Source organism: Acomys russatus, chromosome 15 (assembly GCF_903995435.1).
Source record: "Acomys russatus chromosome 15, mAcoRus1.1, whole genome shotgun sequence".
Lineage (NCBI taxonomy): Eukaryota > Metazoa > Chordata > Mammalia > Rodentia > Muridae > Acomys > Acomys russatus.
The window spans coordinates 62,930,360-62,950,960 of NC_067151.1; the positions used below are offsets into that span (position 1 = coordinate 62,930,360).

The 20,601-nt window shown below is 47.5% G+C and overlaps 1 protein-coding gene across 1 annotated transcript in view; it reads left to right on the forward strand.

Annotated features, from left to right (window-relative positions):
* Positions 1-2,786: 2,786 nt before the first annotated feature.
* Nup210l (nucleoporin 210 like) overlaps positions 2,787-20,601 on the forward strand; it is a 98,127-nt gene continuing 80,312 nt past the window's right edge. The window contains exons 1-5 of the mRNA XM_051156931.1: positions 2,787-2,977; positions 4,389-4,525; positions 8,053-8,184; positions 9,472-9,565; positions 15,442-15,592. Coding sequence (XP_051012888.1) covers positions 2,787-2,977; positions 4,389-4,525; positions 8,053-8,184; positions 9,472-9,565; positions 15,442-15,592 — 705 coding nt within the window. The remainder of the gene's footprint in view (positions 2,978-4,388; positions 4,526-8,052; positions 8,185-9,471; positions 9,566-15,441; positions 15,593-20,601) is intronic.

The window sequence follows — 20,601 nt, forward strand, 5'->3', positions numbered from 1 at the left end:
CCAGCCTGGTCTATGTAGTGAGTTTCAGGACAGTTGGGTCTATGCGGAGAAACCATGTCTGGAAAAAAAGCAGACCTGTCTTTGAAAATAGGGTGTGTAGGAGAGGGTGGCCCAGGGATCCGTTGCTTCTGCAGGAGAGGGTGGGGCTGGGAGAAAGTTGTTTCCCAGCAAAAGTGGCTCACCCATCTGTCACTCAGTTCTGGGATATCAGCTTCTGCACACTGGATTTATGCCAACTCCTGCAACCTCATTCATAGACTCATTAAAGGTTAAGAGCACTGACTGCTCTTCCAAAGGCCGAGGGTTCAAATCCCAGCACCCACATGGCAACTTAGAACTGTCTGTGACGCCAAGATCTGCCACCTTCACACAGACATGCATGCAGGCAAAACACCAATGCACATAAAATAATTTTTTTTTAAATTCTGTGTTGCATGCCTTTAATCCCAGCATTTGGGAGGCAGAGGCAGGTGGATTGCTGTTGAGTTTGAGGCCGCAGCGATCCACCTCCCTCTGCCTCCCAAGTGCTGGGATTAAAGGAGTTTCTCCATGAAGTCCTGGTTGTCCCGGACCTCGCTTTGTAGACCAGGCTGGCCTCCAGATGTGTCTGCCTCGAGTGCTGGGATTAAAAGGTGTGCACTACCATACCCAGCTCAAAATAGTTCTTGAATAACAACAAATCTTAGGCTTCTCCTAAATTCCTGGGAGCACCAGACATGAAGGCTAATTTCCATAACACCAGCAAGGGTGGGGAGGCCAGGGGAAAGATGGGGTTACTACAACTTTGAGACCATTCTGGGCTGCATAATAAGTTCTAGACCAGCCTGGGCTACAAAGTGAAATAGCCACCCAGGCTGAGTTCCTAAAGGCCCCCAGGTGTACACACTGAAAGGACTGACTCCTGCAGCCACACTCAGCTGTGGCACCAGTGTGCCAACGCATACTCACATACACGCCCGAGTCTTTTAATTTTTATTATTATTTGTTTTTGTATTTTTAGACAGGGTTTGTATGTGTAGCCTTGGCCATCCTGGACTCACTTTGTAGACCAGGCTGGCCTCGAACTCACAGCGATCTGCCTGGCTCTGCCTCCCGAGTGCTGGGATTAAAGGCGTGCGCCACCATGCCCGGCTCTGTTTTGTTTTTCAAGACAAGGTCCATGTTAGCCTTGGCTGTCCTGGACTGGCTTTGTAGACCAGGCTGGCTTCAAACTCACAGCGATCTGCCTGCCTCTGCCTCCTGAGTGCTGGGACTAAAGGCGCGCGCCACCCCACCTCACACTCAAATCTTAACGGTAACATGCAAATACGTTTGGATGTAAATCTTTTGGCACCATCAGCTGTAGAATGTTGGCAACGTGAAAATAGGTCACACAATCCAACAGACTGAACTACACATTTGCGTTACAACAGTATGAACTCCGTGGATTTAGTAGACTTCTTAATACACGATGTTGCTCATACTCCTGAATATGCTTTTGAATAATTGGAGGAAACAAGATTTTTAGATTTGTTTTCCTCTGTGTATGGGGAGGGGGTTTCCCTGGGGCCAGAGACCGACATCAGGTGTCTTCCTCCAACATTCACTTTTTTTTTTTTTTTTTTTTTAAGGCAGGTGCACCTAAGTGTTCACAAATTCAGCTTGACTGGCTGGCCCTCAAAGCGTTTTCTGGCTTTGCCTCCCCGATGTGTTGGGATGAGAGGCATGCTTCGCCCTGTTTTTATGTGGGAACTCAAGTCCTCAACTTGTGTGACAAGCACTTCCCCAGCTCCTTTGAGAGGGTATTTGTAGACTAGGCTTCTCGGTTCTCCTACCTCAGCCTCCTGATTACTGTGTGTCACCACGCCCCGCCAGAAAACAAATGCTCCCATGGAGTATTGTGCTGAGGTCCCTTGTTTGAGACAATGGCTTTGCAATTTGCTTCTGAGGCCAGTGTCTGACATTTCCTGCATTGTGGTCTTGAAGCAGGACATAAATCTAATTCTTAGTTAAAAATAACATTTACCTTGACAAAGGCCAGCTGTTTATACTACAGACTGGAACTTTTTTCACTGATTTATTGTTTGTTTGTTTGTTTGAGACAGGGTTTCTCTGTATAGCCTTGGCTGTCCTGGACTGGATTTGTAGACCAGGCTGGCCTCGAACTCACAGAGATCCACCTGCTTTTGCCTTCCCAAATTGCCATGTGCGCCACCACACCTGGCTACTTCCACTTTTAAAAGTTAGTAACTTCGCCGGACGTGGTGGCACACGCCTTTAATCCCAGCACTCGGGAGGCAGAGGCAGGTGGGTCGCTGTTAGTTCGAGGCCAGCCAGGGCTACAAATCCAGTCCAGGACAGCCAAGGCTGTACAGAGAAACCCTGTCTTGAAAAGACAGGCAAACATAAATAAATAAATAAATAAAAATGTAGTAACTTCTTTTGTTTAGTATTGGGGGTTGAGCCTTTGTACATGTGAGCCTTGAGTTTCACCCCAGTCTTTCTGCACTATTTTATTTAAAATAAAATAAAGATCAAGTCAAACAATGGTCAACTACAGTTGAGCTACGGGGCACTGTTTGGGATTTTTGGACCTTTCTGTCTGGTTCTTTCCTTGTAAAGTCTGCCATCGAATATTTAGTAAAGTGGCCCTTTGGGTCTGTGCCTGAAATTTCCATAAACTTAGCTTTTTGACGCACTTAAAAAGTACCCATAATTCCTAGCAAGAAAGGCAGCCCGCTGACGTTGTGGCTGCGGATTGGTTGGCCATGTGTAGTTGAGTGGGCAGCCGAGACCTAGCGGTCGCCATGATTGGCTCTGGGGCTCCTCTTCCTCAGCGCCTCAGGCTCCTTTTCTCCTTAACTCTACACTGCTTCTTCCTGCTTTTAGCTGGGACCTTGGCCAACAAACTCAATGTGCCACAAGTGTTATTGCCCTTCAGCCAGGAGCCAGGCCGGGTGCCCTTCTTGTTGGAGGCGCAGCGGGGTTGCTACACCTGGTGAGGGGGCGCGGGCAGAGATCACATGATCTTGTCCCCACAGCGAAGAGGGAAGGGATTACTGGAATGGTTGTGGTCCTGCAGTGTGGAAGGGCCTGAACGTGGCACCCTTGGGTGGGATGTAGCCTAAGTTGTGAGGCTCTTTAAGGTACCGCAAGTAACTAGGATGGGAGTCGGCCGCCCTATTGAGACAGCTGGTTAGTGTAAGCAACTGCCGGCTCAGGCAAGCCCTGTGTCGGTTTTCCCCAGTTCGAGACCCTGACAGCAACGACTAAACTAGGGTAACACGACACGTTTCAGCGTGCACGGAGCTGAGTTCTGCCTGTCATGTGAGAGCCCCCTTCCCCTGTACACGGGGATTCAGTGGAAAGGGAAAGCTGCTGGGCAGTCAGCTCTGGGTAAAGACCTTCCTGACTATAAGAGAACCAATGGCAGGTCATGTGGTTACTTCAGTTGTCAGGGAATTTAAAGTGAGCCCTTAGTGAGAGATTTCCATTTCCTGTAACTGGAGAAAGAGCCTTGGGTTGGGGCTAGGCACATACTAGGCAGGCCCCCCGCTTAGGAACTGCATCCCCAGCCCCTTTCCTGCCTTCTCCGAGAAGCGGTGAGATACAAGATGCTCAGGGACACGAATTCCAATTCTCATTTCATGGAGTATAAGGAACTTAGTCTTGTAGAGGACCCAGTGTGATGTTTGTTCAGGAATCGTTGTGATACTGAGAGCTTTTCGTGCACCCTAGCTGCTAATGATGACTTTTCATGTCTGTTTGGTCTCAGGATGTATAGGCAACTTGCCATCTTAGCAGCTCAGTTTCTAGGCTTACAGGAAATTCTTTCTTAAGGTAAGAGCAAGCCCTGTCTTGTTGCAAACACAGTCCCAGTGCTATGACCCACGCTGTGAGTATTTGTTTATATTTTTGTTTTTCAAAACAGGGTTTCTCTGGGTAGCTCTGGCTGCCCCGGAACTAGCTCTGTAGGCCTGGCTGGCCTTGAACTTTACTTTAAACGTCCTGGGAGGATTATAGTGACATTTCAGATCTTTGCACAGGAGATCACTGGGCAACGGTTCTGATCAGTCTCCCGTTTTAGATCTTGTGTCCTCTGACTGAGCTTCTCCTTTAGAGGCTCAGTGGGCAGTCTGGCAAGGTGGCATACACCAGTAATTCCAGCACTCAGGGAGGCAGAGGCAGGCAGATCTCTGTGAGTTCGAGGCCAGCCTGCTCTACAAAGCAAGTCCGGAAGAGTCAAGGCTGCACAGAGAAACCCTGTCTTAAAAAACAAACAAAAAAATTTAGAGAGCCATTAGGCATACTTAGTATGTAACACGGAGAATTACAGACATTTCTTCCATGTGTTGCCTTGACCCATGTATTTCATGCTCTAAAACACTTTTTTTTTGGGGGGGGTGCAGGCATTCCACTCATCACGACGCAGTTACCATTGAGCCTTTATATGAAAATGGCACCTCCTGTTCCCAGAGGGCTGTTCTTGTTGCCCAATCCACCCAACCCGTACGTCTCAGCAGCATTATTCTTGCTCGCGAAGTGGGTATGTTATGGGACTTGTCTGTTTGGGTTTTGTGGATGTTGTTTCTTTTTTCTTTTTTAAATTAATTAATTTTTAAAATATTTATTTATTTGTTATGTATACAGTGCTCTGCCTGCATGTCAGAAGAGGGCACCAGATCCCATTATAGATGGTTGTGAGCCACCATGTGGTTGCTGGGAATTGAACTCAGGACCTTTGGAAGGGCAGCCAGTGCTCTTAACCTCTGAGCCATCTCTCCAACCCTAATTAATTAATTAAATTTGGTTTTTTGAGACAGGATTTCTCTGTGCAGCCTTGGTTGTCCTGGCCTTGCTTTGTAGACCAGGCTGAACTCACAGCGATCCCCCTGCCTCTGCCTCCTGAGTACTGGGATTAAAGGGGGCATGTGCCACCACGCCCGGCTTGTGGCTGTTGTATCTTGAGACAGGCTCTCAATGGGTATCCATGGCTAGCCTGGAATTCCCTATGTAGACCAGGCTGGCCTCTGCCTCTGGAGTGCTGCAATTAAAAGTACGTATCACCATGACAAGCCATTTGTGGGATCCTTCAGGCTGGCTTCTGTATTTCCCTTTTATTCTTTTTAGATAAGGTCTCATGTAGCTTAGTCTCACTCTGACTCACTATATAACTAAGCATGACCCTGAACTTCAGAATCTCTTGCCTCCACCTGCCAAGTCCTGGGATAGCACATGTGCACCATCGTCTTGTGTTTGTGCAGTTTTGGGGGTTCACGCCCAGGGTTTCCTCTTTGTTAGTCAAACATCCCCCAACTAAGCTATGGCCCCAGCACAGTACTTCCTTGTTTTTGAGCTCTGGCGGTATATTTAGAAAGCAGGATCTAGATGCTGGTGTGCTTGTTGCTAAGGGAGTGTCCTAGTTTCTAGGTTCTCTTAGCAGATGGGGCTAAGAAAGAAACACGCACACGCCAGCCTGCGTGTACCCCCATTCTGCACTTCTTTCTGTACGTGTCCAGCTGTGCTCTAATCGGGGCTCACGCTAGATTTCTTTCCTTGGCTTACTTGTAACTTTTGCTCTCAGACCTGGGCTGGTGAGATAGGCCAGTGGGGAAAGTACTTGTCACTAAGCCAGATGACGTAAGTTTGATCTCTGGGACCCATGTAAAGGTGGAAGGAGTGAATCAAGGCACAGAATTGTTTATTAATACCCACATGCCTGCCATGGCATGCATGTACACACACACACACACACATACACACACATACACACACACGCACACACATACACACACATACACACACACGCACACATACACACACACACGCGCGCGCACACACACACACATACAGAGAAAGAGAGAGAGATTTTAAAATTCTGACCTTTGTTATATATAATGTAGTCTCTTGTTTGTTCAACCCTAATGTACATAAAAGGCAATTTCAGGGCCCGGGGAGGTGGCTCAGAGGCTAAAGCACTGGCTGCTCTTTCAGAGGACCAGGATTCAGTATCTAGCACCCGAAGGGAGCTTCGAAACCTGTAACTCCAGTTCCAAGAGGTCTTCTCCCCTTCTAGCTCTCAAGGGGAGTGTTTACATACCATACACAGGCATCTGTGTGTGTGTGTGTGTGTGTGTGTGTGTGTGTGTATGTGTCTGTAAAACACCCATGCACATAAAACATTTTAAGTAGTTTCAGGCAGTGGTGGTGCACACTTTTAATCCAAGCACTGGGGAGGCAGAGGCAGGTAGATTTCTGAGTTTGAGGTTAGCCTGGTCTACAGAGTGAGTTCCAGGAGAGGCAGGGCTACACAGAGCAACCTGGTCTTGAAAAAAAAAAAAAAAAAAAGAAGAAGAAGAAGAAGAAAGAAAAGAAAAAAGAAAAAGGTGCTTTCAGGATGATTTATTAAAAAAAATTTTTTTTTGCACTAGGTCTCAGTATATTACGAGGGTGGCCTGCCCTTTACCTTGTGGTTGACCTGTTTCTATTTCACTGGGCGCTAGAGTTACAGTTTATTCAGTTGGATTGTTTGTTTGTTTGTTTGTTTGTTTTAAGGAGGGTTCAAGACAGGGGTTCTCTGTTAATTTCACTTTTTAGTGTCTCTTGTGAAAAGAAAGACACTATTTCCTGAAATAAAAATGTTACCAGGCATGGCATCACAGGCCTGTAACCTCAGCACTCAGGGAGGCAGAGGCAAGGTGATATCAGTGTGTTCGAGGCCAGCCTGGTCTACAAAGAGAATTCCAGGACAGCCAAGGTTGTTACACAGAGAAACCCTGTCTCAAAAAACCAATTAAAAAAAAAAAAAAAGATCCGGGGATGGTGGCACACACCTTTAATCCCAGCACTCGGGAGGCAGAGGCAGGGGGATCGCTGTGAGTTCGAGGCTAGCCTGGTCTACAAAGTGAGTCCAGGATGGCCAAGGCTACACAGAGAAACCCTGTCTCGAAAAACAAAGAAACAAAAACAAAACCCCCCCCCCCAAAAAAAAGAGCTCTGGCTATCCTAGACTTGCTTTGTAGCCAAGACTGGCCTGGAACTCAGAGATCTGCCTGCCTCTGCCTCCTGAGTGCTGGTACTAAAGTTGTGTGCCACCACCGCCACCAGGCTTGGAACCAACCCTTAGCAGTGCTTTCTGGGTCATGGTGACACACACATTTAATCCCAGTGGGAGGCAGAGGCAATCGGATCTTTGAGTTTGAGGCCAGCCTGGTCTATAGAGCAAGTTCCAGGATAGCCAGGGCTACACAGAGAAACCCTGTCTCTAAAAAAACAAACCAAGCAAACAAACAAATACCCTGCCCTCTGACCTTGACAAAAAAATTAAGAGCACTGGCTGCCCTTCTAAAGGACTCTGTTTGATTCCCAGCACCCACATGGCAGGTCACAACCCACCTATAACTCCAGATTTAGGAGGCCCAGTGTCCTCTTCTGGCTTCCTTGGGCACTACATGAACATACATTAAGGCGAAACACCCACACACATAAAATTTTTAAAAAATTTAAAAAGTAGGGCTGGAGATATGGCTCAGAGGTTAAGGGCACTGCCTGCTCTTCCAGAGGTCCCAAGTTCAATTCCCAGCAACCACATGGTGGCTCACAACCATCTACGATGTGATCTGATGTCCTCTTCTGCAGGTGTCCATGCAGGCAGAACATAATAAAAAAAATTTTTTTTTAAGTAGTTGGTTCTTTTTTTTTTTTTTTTTTTTTTTCTGAGACAGGGTTTCTCTGTGTAGCCTTGGCCATCCTGGACTCACTTTGTAGACCAGGGTGGCCTCGAACTCACAGCGATCTGCCTGCCTCTGCCTCTCGAGTGCTGGGATTAAAGGCGTGCGCCACCATGCCCCGCTTAGTAGTTGTTTCTTTCATCCTCAGGCTTGGCAGTACATTTACCCATGGAGCAGCCATTTCACAAAACGGAGGTTCCTTTTTTGCTTTTCTGAGACAGAGTCTTTCTGCATAGCCCTGGCTGCCAGACTTTTTTATAACCTTTAAACTCTGAGTATGGGAGACGTTTAATGAATCGGTGGCCCCGTTTACTTACATAGGCAGCCTTCTGCTCCATTGCAGTGACAGACCATGAGCTGCGCTGTGACGTTAAGGTCGATGTGATAGACAGCATTGAAATTGTGTCCCGGACCCGGGAGCTGTATGTGGACGATGCGCCCCTCGAACTGATGGTGAGGGCCCTGGATGCTAAAGGTGAGGGGCTGGAGATGAGCTGAGGGGCAACATGCCTCAAATAGAGCACTGCTTCTAACGTTGAGAGTTCAGAAGCAGGAACGAACGTGCATAACAGAATGGACTAGAAGTGGGGCCTGTGTTCTCATTTGGGGCTCACATACAAGAGAGTTGGCAGTGCAGACTGTAGTTCAATGGACTAGCTGCCTCCTTGCAAAAAAACAAAAACAAAAAACTACTGCTTTTTCTGCCTTTTTGTTTGTTTAGTTTTTTGAGACAGGGTCTCTCTGTGTAGCCTTGGCTGTCCTGGACTCGCTTTGTAGACCAGGCTGGCCTCAAACTCACAGCGATCCACCTGCCTCTGCCTCCCGAGTGCTGGGATTAAAGGCATGCGCCACCATGCCCGGCTATTTGAAGAAGTTTTAATCCCAGCACTTGGAAGGCAGAGGCAGGTAGATCTCTGTGAGTTTGAGGCCAGCCTGGTCTATATCTGAAAGCTCAAAGACAGCCAGAGATGTTACACAGAGAAACCCTATCTTGAAAATCCAAAAAAAAAAAAAAAGGAACCAGGGGTTAAGTATGCCTGTCAACCATGAAGTGTCTGTTAGGTGGCCTCTTGAGAGAGCCTGTTCCACGAGAGCCCTTTCTTCTTTAAGAAGCCTGTTGGAGCTGGCCAATCTTGGTGCACACCTTTAATCCCAGCACTCAGGAGGCAGAGGCAGGTAGATTTCTGAGTTCAAGGCCAGCCTGGTCACACACACACACCTGTTAGGACAGCACTCACATTTCTGTGTAAGGATCTTCCTTGTGTGTGTTTTAATTGATTAATAAAAGTGATATTGTTTGTTACAGAAAATACCTAAAATGATTTTCTAGCTTTCTTGTTGGAGATACTTGAACTTTTTTTGTTTTTATTTTTCGAGACAGGGTTTCTCTGTGTAGCCTTGGCTGTCCTGGACTCGCTTTGTAGACCAGGCTGGCCTCGAACTCACATCGATCCGCCTGCCTCTGCCTCCTGAGTGCTGGGATTAAAGGTGTGCGCCACCACGCCCGGCTCTGAACTTTTTTTTTTAAGATCTATTTATTTATTACATATACAATGTTCTGCTTACATATATACCTGCACACCAGAAGAGGGCACTAGATCTCATTATAGATGGTTGTGAGCCAGCATGTGGTTGCTGGGAATTGAACTCAGGACCTTTGGAAGAGCAGACTGTGCTCTTAACCGCTGAGCCAACTCGCCAGCCCGATACTTGAACGTTTTGGAATGTGTGATTCCATCGTGACTTTTGGCTTTCTCTACAGGAAACACATTCAGTACTTTGGCAGGCATGGTGTTTGAATGGAGTATCGCCCAGGATGACGAGTCAGCAAGAGGAGAGCTGTCTAGCAAAATTAGGTAAAGTGGGAGCCTAAGATTTTTATGTTTAATATAAGAAAATGATAAGAAGATGTCAGGCAATGGATCTGACAGTAGATGAGGAGGTTATTAAATGAGCATGGGGGAGCAGGTAAGGGAGAGGGGCACCCCAGACAGAGTCAGACAGACAGAGACAGACAGACAGACAGACAGACAGAGACAGACAGACAGAGACAGACAGACAGAGACAGACAGGCAGAGACAGACAGGCAGAGACAGACAGGCAGAGACAGACAGGCAGACAGAGAGGCAGAGACAGACAGGCAGAGACAGACAGACAGACAGACAGAGACAGACAGACAGACAGAGACAGACAGACAGACAGACAGACAGACAGAGACAGACAGACAGACAGGCAGAGACAGACAGACAGAGACAGACAGACAGAGACAGAAAGACAGAGACAGAGACAGGCAGACAGACAGAGACAGAAAGACAGACAGAGACAGACAGACAGAGATAGACAAACAGACAGAGACAGACAGACAGAGACAGACAGACAGAGACAGAGGAAGAGAGAAGAGGGGAAGAGAGAGATAAGAGAGGGAGGGGTGAGGTAGGTCTGCCCTTTTATATACTGGCCAGGGCCACGCCCCATGGCAGGTAGGCAATGACATGACAGGTAGGCAGACTGGACTGAAGAGAATTCTAACAAACATAATGTCCCTATGTGACACACTGTGCCACAGCTGGCTGTGTGGACCTTGATAACCCTACTGTTGGGATTTTTTTTTTCTTTTAATAGATATATTCACTAGGGAAAGTGTCTTTGGTAGACAGACAGAGGAGACACATGTCGGAACCTCCAGGAGAGTTAGCGTGAGCCTCTGCTGGGGAACATGTGAGGTCAGGCTGTCTGCTCATGTTGAATTAGACTAAGACAATTAGCTGGCTGTGTCAGAAAGCACTTTTAATCCCAGAATTTGGGAGGCAGAAGCAAGCTGATCTTTGTGAGTTCAAAACTAATTTGATATCTAAAAGGACAGTCTTTGATTTATTTTTTATATTTTGGTTTTTCCAAGACAGGGTTTCTCTGTGTCGCCCTGGCTGTCTTGGACTCGCTTTGTAGACCAGGCTGGCCTCAAACTCAGAGATCCACCTGCTTCTGCCTCCCGAGTGCTGGGATTATAGGTGTGGGCCACTGCACCCAGCTAGGACAATCTTAAAAAAATAAAATTAAATTAACAACAAGAAAGATTCTATTTTCAGTACCAAAGAACAGATAACAGATAAACAGATAGTGTTAAAAAGTGGGCAGCGGAGGTTAGAGGTGAAGGGCGGAGCTGCACAGAGGGACGGAATCACACCACGCAACAGATGCACTGAAGAGGGTTAATAAGGGGATGCAGAAACTGTCTCCAGAGACATAGGGGGAGAAGGAAAGGGAAAGGGCACCCCAGAGAGAGAGAGAGAGAGAGAGAGAGGGGGGGGGGGGGAGAGGTAGAAAAGGAGAGAGAGAGGTAGAGAGAGAGCCACGTGGAGGGGCTGTCTTTTATATAGCCCAGGGCAGGGCCACACCCCTGTGGCAGCTGAGCAATGACATCACAGGTAGGCAGCCTGGAGCAGAATCCTAACATTCCTACCGTTTCCTATATTTAAAAAATGAAGAACGTTGGATTGTTTTTATATAAGGCAAGTTAAAGTGTATAAATGTAGGCAATGGAGAAAAGAGATAGAAGAAAAGCAATAGCAACAAAATGTCCAAATTATATAGTGAACGGGAAGGAAAAGTTCTGTCCTGAAAGTTTAAGGTAGAGGGCAGGCTGTGTCAGCCATGTCCTGCAGCAGATAGAGACCAAGGAGTGCTGGGGGAACCCGGAGCTGCCTGTCCGGGGCCTGGAGCACACCATCTCAGCCTTTTGCAAATGGATAAGGAGGGAAGTAATCATCTTAACTACTTCCTGCTGACAATAGGGCGGCGATAGGGCATTTAAAAGGCTGAAATGTTGGCCAGGTTTTGGAAGAACAGGGTGTTGCATTTGCTGTCCAGGGTCTGAGAACATCTGCAGCTGGGCAGGGCAATGCAGGTCCAGCTAGGAGGAACAATGCAGGTCCAGCTAGGATGATCTGTGCGGTTGGCCGGGAGCACTTGTGGGTAGCTGCTTTGATGGTGTCCCAGATGCAGAAGGCCTGGCAGGATATTGGAACATATATGTGGGCGGAAGACAAAAGTTAGTAAGTTAGGGAGAAATTTACTTTAGGTGTACATTTGAAACTTTTGGGAGAGCAAAGAGAAAAGGCTTGAGACAATGTTGACACTGAGAATTTTGGGAGAGCAAAGGAAAAGTCTATATATGGGAGCTTCCTTCCATTTTCCCGGTTGTTGGCAATAATGAAAACAGTTTAGTCCAAGGATCTGCCCAAGTTTGGTTGGAGAGGCATGTAAGCTTTAAGGTGGGTGTCCCAAAGGCGTGTCAGGAAGAACAGACGACTGGCCGTTTCCCATGGGGAGGTGAGGTCAGTAAGCCATCAAGGCGTCCCCAAAAACGGTTAGTAACCCAAGGGACTGGTGCAGACCAGTTAGTAGATCTTCAGCACTAACCAGCTACCAGTAGCCTAGCTCAGCAGAGATGTAGCTACGAGTGCACTTGAATTTTTCAGCGTCGGTCACAGAACAGCAGAGAGAGCTACATCAGGAAACTCACCCGATGGGGATGAGCCTAGTTGAGGGTCAGCAAAGAGGTTGGGTACCTCCGCCCCCAATGAACCAGAGAGGTGTCCATAGTCTCTCGGACAAAGGGAAGCGTTTTTGTGAGTAGGAAGGGAGAGTTTAGCTGGTGTTGGGTGTAGACAGGTGGCAATGAGATAGTTAGGGAGACGGGGAGTCCCAAAACCAGGGAAAAGGAGAAGGAGTCCCACCCCTAGGTGAGAAACTTAGGCTTCGGATTGAATTACTTATCTGGACTTAATTTGACCTGAGAGATGGATTTCCTGGAGCTCATAAGAATCCTTTTGAATTCATAAAGGGAGATAAATTTCAGACACATTAGCATCATCACTGAAATCTGCAGTGAAATACACATTGTTAGACATTAACACATTGTAGGAAAAGGGCAGTAGGCATATATAGCATAGTACAGGCTTGGGAAAAGAACTTTGTGTTAAGAGCACAAACACTCTGAGATGAGGTTAGGGAAGGCAGAAGCCCTTTTGTCCTCTGTGGAATAGTAACAAAAGGAAATTTAAAATCTTGGAACTGTGGTAGGATCATATAGTGGAATGATTTACCATAATTAGATTAATAATCAGAGCTCCATTGATCAGTCTCAATACTTTGAACAGTTAATACAACATCATAGCAACAGGAAGAAATAAAGCATCCTTTAGACGTGTTGACCTTCGTAACTCACATTACATTCTTTTTTTTTTCCACATTTACATTCTTTTTTTTTTTAACAAAGATTTATTTATTATATATACAGTGCTCTGCTTGCATGTGTGCCTGCACACCAGAAGAGGGCACCAGATCACATTATAGATGGTTGTGAGCCACCATGTGGTTGCTGGGAATTGAACTCAGGACCTCTAGAGGAGCAGTCAGTGCTCTTAACCTCTGAGCCATCTCTCCAGCCCCCACATTTACATTCTTTTTTTTTTTTTAATTTATTTTTTTATTTATACAGTATTCTGCCCACACGTGTGCCTGCCTACCACACGAAGACACCAGATCTCACTACAGGTGGTTGTAAGCTACCATGTGGGTGCTGGGAATTGAACTCAGGACCTTGGGAAGAGCAGACAGTGCTCTTAACCTTTGAGCCATCTCTCCAGCCCCACATTTACATTCTTAAAACACCTTTTTGGAAGCTTTAAGCAATAGGTGAAATGGACAGTTTGGTCTCCTGCACATGAAGAGAGCTGGGAAGGTACCTGACGTCTCCCATGGTAGAAGCTGGCCATGCGACTGTGTAACCTGAGTCTGAATTTGACACAGACCTGTACCATTGCCCTGTTTGGCAAGGCTGCTGAATTTCAGAGCTATCTGTGCTCTGCCACGTCAAGGAGCTTGAAGGCTGGACATGTCCACCGGGGTCTCCTTTTGGCTGCATCTGAGACAGGTTCCTGGCAGAGCTGGCTCAGGCTGGACCCTGGCGGGAAGGGGCATGCAGACCTCTATTTTCTTCGTGTAGTGGTTAAGGCCTGGAGTAGTTTCAGCCTGTCGGGAACGCCTCTCAGGTTTTAAAGATTTACCAGTCCTTATATGGGGCTCAGGATACATCCTCAGCTTTTTAATTAAAAGTCTTGTCTATCTTAAGAATATTTAAATAGACAGACTAAGACTTTAGGTTTTATCTCTGTTCAGTTTGAACGTTAAAAACACAAGTACAGTCCAAAAACAGTCGATAAAAGAGAACAGAACAGTTTTTGTATGACCAATAATATTACCTTTAGAATTTTAGGCTAAACATGGTTTAAGGCAATGATTGAAAATCTAATACTGAGCCGGGCATGGTGGCGCACACCTTTAATCCCAGCACTCAGGAGGCAGAGGCAGGTGGATCGCTGTGAGTTCGAGGCCAGCCTGGTCTACAAAGTGAGTCCAGGGTGGCCAAGGCTACACAGAGAAACCCTGTCTCGAAAAAACAAAAAACAAAAGAAAAAAAAAAAGAAAAAAAAAAAAAAAAAGAAAATCTAATACTGTAAACAAGTGAATGTTAATACAGTAGAACATTATTAAATGTATCAGACCCATTAGCTAAGAAGCTTGTAGTTGAATCCAGGTTAGCTGGTGACAGAAGAAACATCATTTATATACTTGTCTAGGAATTAGGAAAAGCATAGATTAGAATCAAACATTTGGATCAGGATAAAAACATAGCCAATAAAAAGTTATACACCCAATAAGCAATTTAGCTTAAATTGTAGTCGCACAGCAGTCTTAGCCACAGGCTAGTCCTTCCGGAAATAAGAAATTGAAACTCAATCCATGCATGGGTGTGGTGGGGCATGCCTTCAATTCCAGCACTCAGGAGGCAGGGGCAGGCAGATCTCTCAATTAAGAGGCCAGCTTGGTCTATACAGTAAGTTCCAGGACAGCTAGTGCTACACAGAGAAAGCCTGCATCAAAAACAAAACAGAATAAAACAAAACACAGCATCAGCAAACTCAATCCAGGCTCTGGCTCAGAACTGTAGTCCTAGAACTGGGGGCAGAGGGCGGGGCTGAGACAGGAGGGTTAGGAGTTCGGGGTGAGCGGCTGCTTCATCCGCAGGTCCATGTGGAGGCCAACATGGGCAGCATCGACCAGCATCGTTGCCTAGGAAACAAAGCCAATGGAAGCCAGATTCAAAGTATAGAAACAGTAGGTTATTCGAGAACTGAGGTCCTGGGGATGAGGACAGAAGTCACACCTCACCTATGGTGGGTGGGGGCGGGGCTAAGGGTTGCAGATGGAAGTAGATGACTTGTCTGCCACCGCCTGGGCTTGGAGAGCTGGTAGCTCCAGGTGAGGGGGTTGAGGCAGTCCTCAGGAATGCCAGGAATGTGGGGCAGGGTTGGAGGATTTACCAGACCATGGAGGGGAGAGCAACCAGAGATGCCAACCAAACATACCTAAGACACTCAAGCTAGGCAGGGGTGGTGCACGCCTGTAATCCCAGCACTCTGGAGACAGAGGCAGGTGGAGCTCTGTGTTTGAGGCCAGCCTGATCTACAGAGCAAGTTCCTGGACAGCCAAGGCTACACAAAGAAACCCTGTCTGAAAAAACTAAACAAACAAACAAACAGGCCCTGTTTCAAAAGGCTCACTAGCAAGCAAAGGTGTTTCAGAGCTCCCTATGGAGACAGGCTTTATGGAGACTGAAGTTTAGAAGACCAGTGACCCACTAGAGACAAATCTCACACTGTACCTCTAGGATTCTGAAATTCTCGGAAGCAGAGTATTCTCCCCCTGACTACATAGCTGAGATGGAAAAGGACGAGAAACAAGGGGACGTGATTCTGGTGTCTGGGATGAGGACTGGAGCTGCTGTTGTAAAAGTCCGAGTTTACGAGCCGTTCTACAAGGTAACGTCTGCGTGAGGCAGCCATCGAAAGTCTTGACGGGATCTACTAGAAGCAGCGTCTGTCTGGCCACTATTTGGCCCAGTAGTCAGTCATTTATTTGAAAAATCCATTTCAAGCCTGTGGTCGTAGTGCACACCTTTAATCCTAGCACTCAGGAGGCAGAGGCAGGGGGATCCCTATGAATGCAAGGTTAACCTGGTTTACACAGTGAATTTCAGGCCAGCCAGGGCTACAGAGTGAGATTATTCACCAGTTATTTTTCTTTTCTTTTTCTTTCTTTCTTTTTTTTTTTTTTTTTTTTTTTTGGTTTTTCGAGACAGGGTTTCTCTGTGTAGCCTTGACTGTCCTGGACTCACTTTGTAGACCAGGCTGGCCTCGAACTCACAGCGATCCGCCTGCCTCTGCCTCCTGAGTGCTGGGATTAAAGGCGTGTGCCACCACACCCGGCTTCTTTTTCTATTTCTTTCTTTCTTTCTTTTTTTTTTTTTTTTAGACAGGGTTTCTCTGTCTAACAGCTCTGGCTGTCCTGGCACTCGCTCTGTATACGAGGGTGCCCTTGAACTCATGGAGATCCACCTGTCTCTGCCTCCCAGGTACTGGGATTAAAGGCATGCACCACCACCGCCTGCCTCTATTTTTTTTTTAATTTTTAAATGTTTTATGTTTTTTCAGGACAGAGTTTCTCTGTGTTGTCTGGACTTGATTTGTAGACTAGGCTGGCCTCGACCGCACAGAAATCCCAAATGCCGGGATTACAGGTGTGTGCCACCATGCCCAACTGCAGTTCATCATTTTTTTGTTTTGTTTTGTTTTGTTTTTTGAGACAGAGTTTCTCTATGTAGGCTTAGCTGCCCTGGACTCGCTTTCTAGACCAGGCTACACTTGAACTCACAGCAATCTGCCTGCCTCTGCCTCCCAGGTGCTGGGATTAAAGACATGTGCCACCACACCTGGATAGTTTATCTTATTTTTTAATTAAAACAATATTTTAGATTTAATGTTTGGCTTTGTGTATGTCTCTCACCACATGTATGCCTGGTGCTCTTGGAGGCTAGAGGAGGGCATGCCCAGGAACTGGGTTACAGTGGGTAGTGGGCTCTGGGAATTGAACCCAGGTCCTCTCCATAAACAACAGCTGCTTCTGCTGCTTCTGCTTCTTCTTCTTCTTCTTCTTCTTTTTCTTCTTCTTCTTCTTCTTCTTCTTCTTCTTCTTCTTCTTCTTCTTCTTCTTCCTCCTCCTCCTCCTCCTCCTCCTCCTCCTCCTCCTCTTCTTCTTCTGGTTTACTTATTTATTTTAGGTATATGTTTTATATTGAATAATTAAAGCAATGATAGATAGAAGGTACCAGGCAGCAAATATTATGTTATAGAGGAGTTTATTAAATGAGCATAGGGGGAGAGGGAAAGGGGGGGAGGGGCACCCTAGAGGGAGAGAGACAGAGACAGAGGAAGAACGAGAATAGAAAGAAAGAGTAAGGGGGGGGGGAGAGAGGGAGAGAGAGAGAGGAGAGGGGAGGAGAGGGGAGGAGAGGGGATAGGTAGAGAGTGGCGAGAGAGAGACCACGTGGAGGGTCTGTCCTTTTATATGGCCCTGGGCAGGGTCATCCCCCCTCCCCGCCCCATAGCAGGTAAGTGATGACATCACAGGTAGGCGGACTGAAGCAGAATCTAACAATGCGAGTACTCTGTTTTCATGGGCAGCAAAAGATGTCCCATTACAGATGCTGTGAGCCACCATGTGGGTGCTGGGAACTGAACTCAGGACCTCTGGAAGAGCAGCTAGGGCTCTTAACCACTGAGCCATCTCTCCAGCCCACTACAAGTGTTCTTAACCACTTGTCTTAATATTTTCATTGCTTCCACAAAACACCATTGTCATTCGTTGTCCAGCAGAGTCCCACAGCCTGTGGGTCAGTCCCGGTCCCACAGCCTGTGGGTCAGTCCGGGTCCCACAGCCTGTGGGTCAGTCCCGGTCCCACAGCCTGTGGGTTGTTTCAGGGACCGCTTGTTTCAGGAGGAGAATGGATGGACCCTGAGGTCGAATGTCCCAAGCTCCCCCTTCTTGCTCAGGAGAAGCATAGAGCACTCAGTGTGAGGCCCATCTTCTGGGTGCTATGCCAGGTTCTGTCTCACAGGAGAGGTAGCGAGTGAGCTTTCCATGGAGTGTTCCAGTTCAGCTCTTTTAGAATGACACGGCTGGTATCAGCAGTGGAGATGCCACAAGACCTCTATGATTCCAAAAATGTTACAGTTCCTTGTTTGAGCTGCTGTGCTAAGCGCTCCAGAGGAAGCAGGCTGATGTCTGAAACCCCACTGGCAGGCAAGTGTGATTAGACACAGGCCCAGGAGTGCTTCACTGCGGGTCGGGGTGGGGGGTGTCAGCAGTCCCCAGTGGCTGCAGAGGCCATTCCCCCATCACTGCCTGACCTCCAGGTGTCCAGCAGCGTTTCCACCCAGAATAAGTGGAGTCTCAGAGGGTCTTTGTGGAGGACTGGCAAACAGCAGGCACGCACCCAGCAAACCAGCCAGGCTTTTATTTATAAACCTCGGGCAGTGGGATGGGTTTTGAGGAGGAATGTGTCTGATTCACTAGAGCTAAGGGTGCCGGGATACTTACTTTACTTGCAGTGGTAGAGTACCTCATTTACATGCAGTAAGGAGGGCGTCCTATCACAAGAAGGAGAAAACAGCCTAGCACGCCTGTAATCCCAGCACTCGGGAGGCAGAGGCAGGCGGATTGATGTGAGTTCCAGGCCAGACTGGTCTACAAAGTGAGTACAAGACAGCCAAAGCTTCACAGAGAAACCCTCTCAAAAAACCGAAAGAAAGAAAGAAAGAAAGAAAAGAAAACGTAGTTTTTGCTTTTTCTCGCCTGAATTTGATTTGCTAGCTCTTATTAATGACTTACCCTTAACTTCTTTTTCTTTACTTCTATTTTAAACATTTTAACATGTCTTATTTACTCACTAGTGGCCCTCGTGCCATGGCATGCATATGAACCTCAGAGGACAGTGTTGTGGAGGCACTCCCTCTGTCCACCTGTGTGTGGTGTTGAAGGGGTCCCCAGGCTTGCTTGACAGGAGCCACTGGGCCATCTCACATCTTCAAAAAGCCTCTTTTATATCCACACTTTTGTTGTAATGTACTTATATTTAACCACGGGCTTCTCTTATCTATTTGATGTGTGTATGTGTTTGTGTTGACATGTGTGTGGGCATTTAGAGGCGCACATGACATGTGTGGGCATGTAGGGGTGCACATGACGTGTGTGTGGGCATGTAGAGGTGCACATGACGTGTGTGTGGGCATGTAGAGGTGCACATGACATGTGTGTGGGCATGTAGAGGTGCACATGACATGTGTGGGCATGTAGAGGTGCACATGACGTGTGTGTGGGCATGTAGGGGTACACATGACGTGTGTGTGGGCATGTAGAGGTGTACATGACGTGTGTGTGGGCATGTAGGGGTGCACATGACATGTGTGTGGGCATGTAGAGGTGCACATGACGTGTGTGTGGGCATATAGAGGTGCACATGACGTGTGTGGCATGTAGGGGTGCACATGACATGTGTGTGGGCATTGTAGAGGTGCAGATGACGTGTGTGTGGGCATGTAGAGGTGCACATGACGTGTGTGTGGGCATGTAGGGGTGCACATGACGTGTGTGGGCATGTAGAGGTGCACATGACGTGTGTGGGGGCATGTAGAGGTGCACATGACGTGTGTGGGCATGTAGAGGTGCACATGACGTGTGTGGGCATGTAGAGGTGCATGACATGTGTGTGTGGGCATGTAGAGGTGCACATGACATGTGTGTGGGCATGTAGAGGTGCACATGACGTGTGTGTGGGCATGTAGAGGTGCACATGACGTGTGTGTGGGCATGTAGAGGTGCACATGACGTGTGTGGGCATGTAGAGGTGCACATGACATGTGTGTGGGCATGTAGAGGTGCACATGACGTGTGTGTGGGCATGTAGGGGTGCACATGACGTGTGTGTGGGCATGTAGGGGTGCACATGACGTGTGTGTGGGCATGTAGAGGTGCACATGACATGTGTGTGGGCATGTAGAGGTGCACACGACGTGTGTGGGGGCATGTAGAGGTGCACATGACATGTGTGTGGGCATGTAGAGGTGCACACGACGTGTGTGGGGGCATGTAGAGGTGCACACGACGTGTGTGTGGGCATGTAGAGGTGCACATGACGTGTGTGGGGGCATGTAGAGGTGCACATGACATGTGTGTGGGCATGTAGAGGTGCACATGACGTGTGTGGGGGCATGTAGAGGTGCACATGACGTGTGTGTGGGCATGTAGAGGTGCACATGACGTGTGTGGGGGCATGTAGAGGCACATGACATGTGTGGGCATGTAGGGGTGCATATGACATGTGTGTGGGCATGTAGAGGTGTACATGACGTGTGTGTGGGCATGTAGGGGTGCACATGACGTGTGTGGGCATGTAGAGGTGCACATGACGTGTGTGTGGGCATGTAGGGGTGCACATGACGTGTGTGTGGGCATGTAGAGGTGCACATGTGTGAGGATGCCCAAAGTAGATTGTTAGAGTGTCTTTCCTCAACCATTTCTCCCCTTTCTTCCTGTCTTTCTTCCTTTCTTTCTTTGAGACAAATTTTCTTTATGTAGCACTGGCTGTCTTGGAACCCAGTCTGTAGAGCAGGCTGGCCTTGAACTCAGAGATACACTTGCTTTGATCCACTTGCTGGGATTAAAGGTGTGTACCACAACCGCCTGGCTTTTTCACCTTAATTTTTGAGACAGAGTCTTTCTTACTGAGCCTAGAGCACACTGGGTTGGCTAGATTGTCTAGCTGGGACAAGGCCCAGAAATTCTCCTATGTCTACCTCTCTAGCTCTGCATTCCACTGTGCCAGCCATTTTACTTGGGTGGTGGGGATTGAATTTATGAGCCTAGCCTGTAACTGATGAACCATCTTCCAGCCATCACTCCCGCCCTTCTTTTTCTCCACTAGACAGTGTTT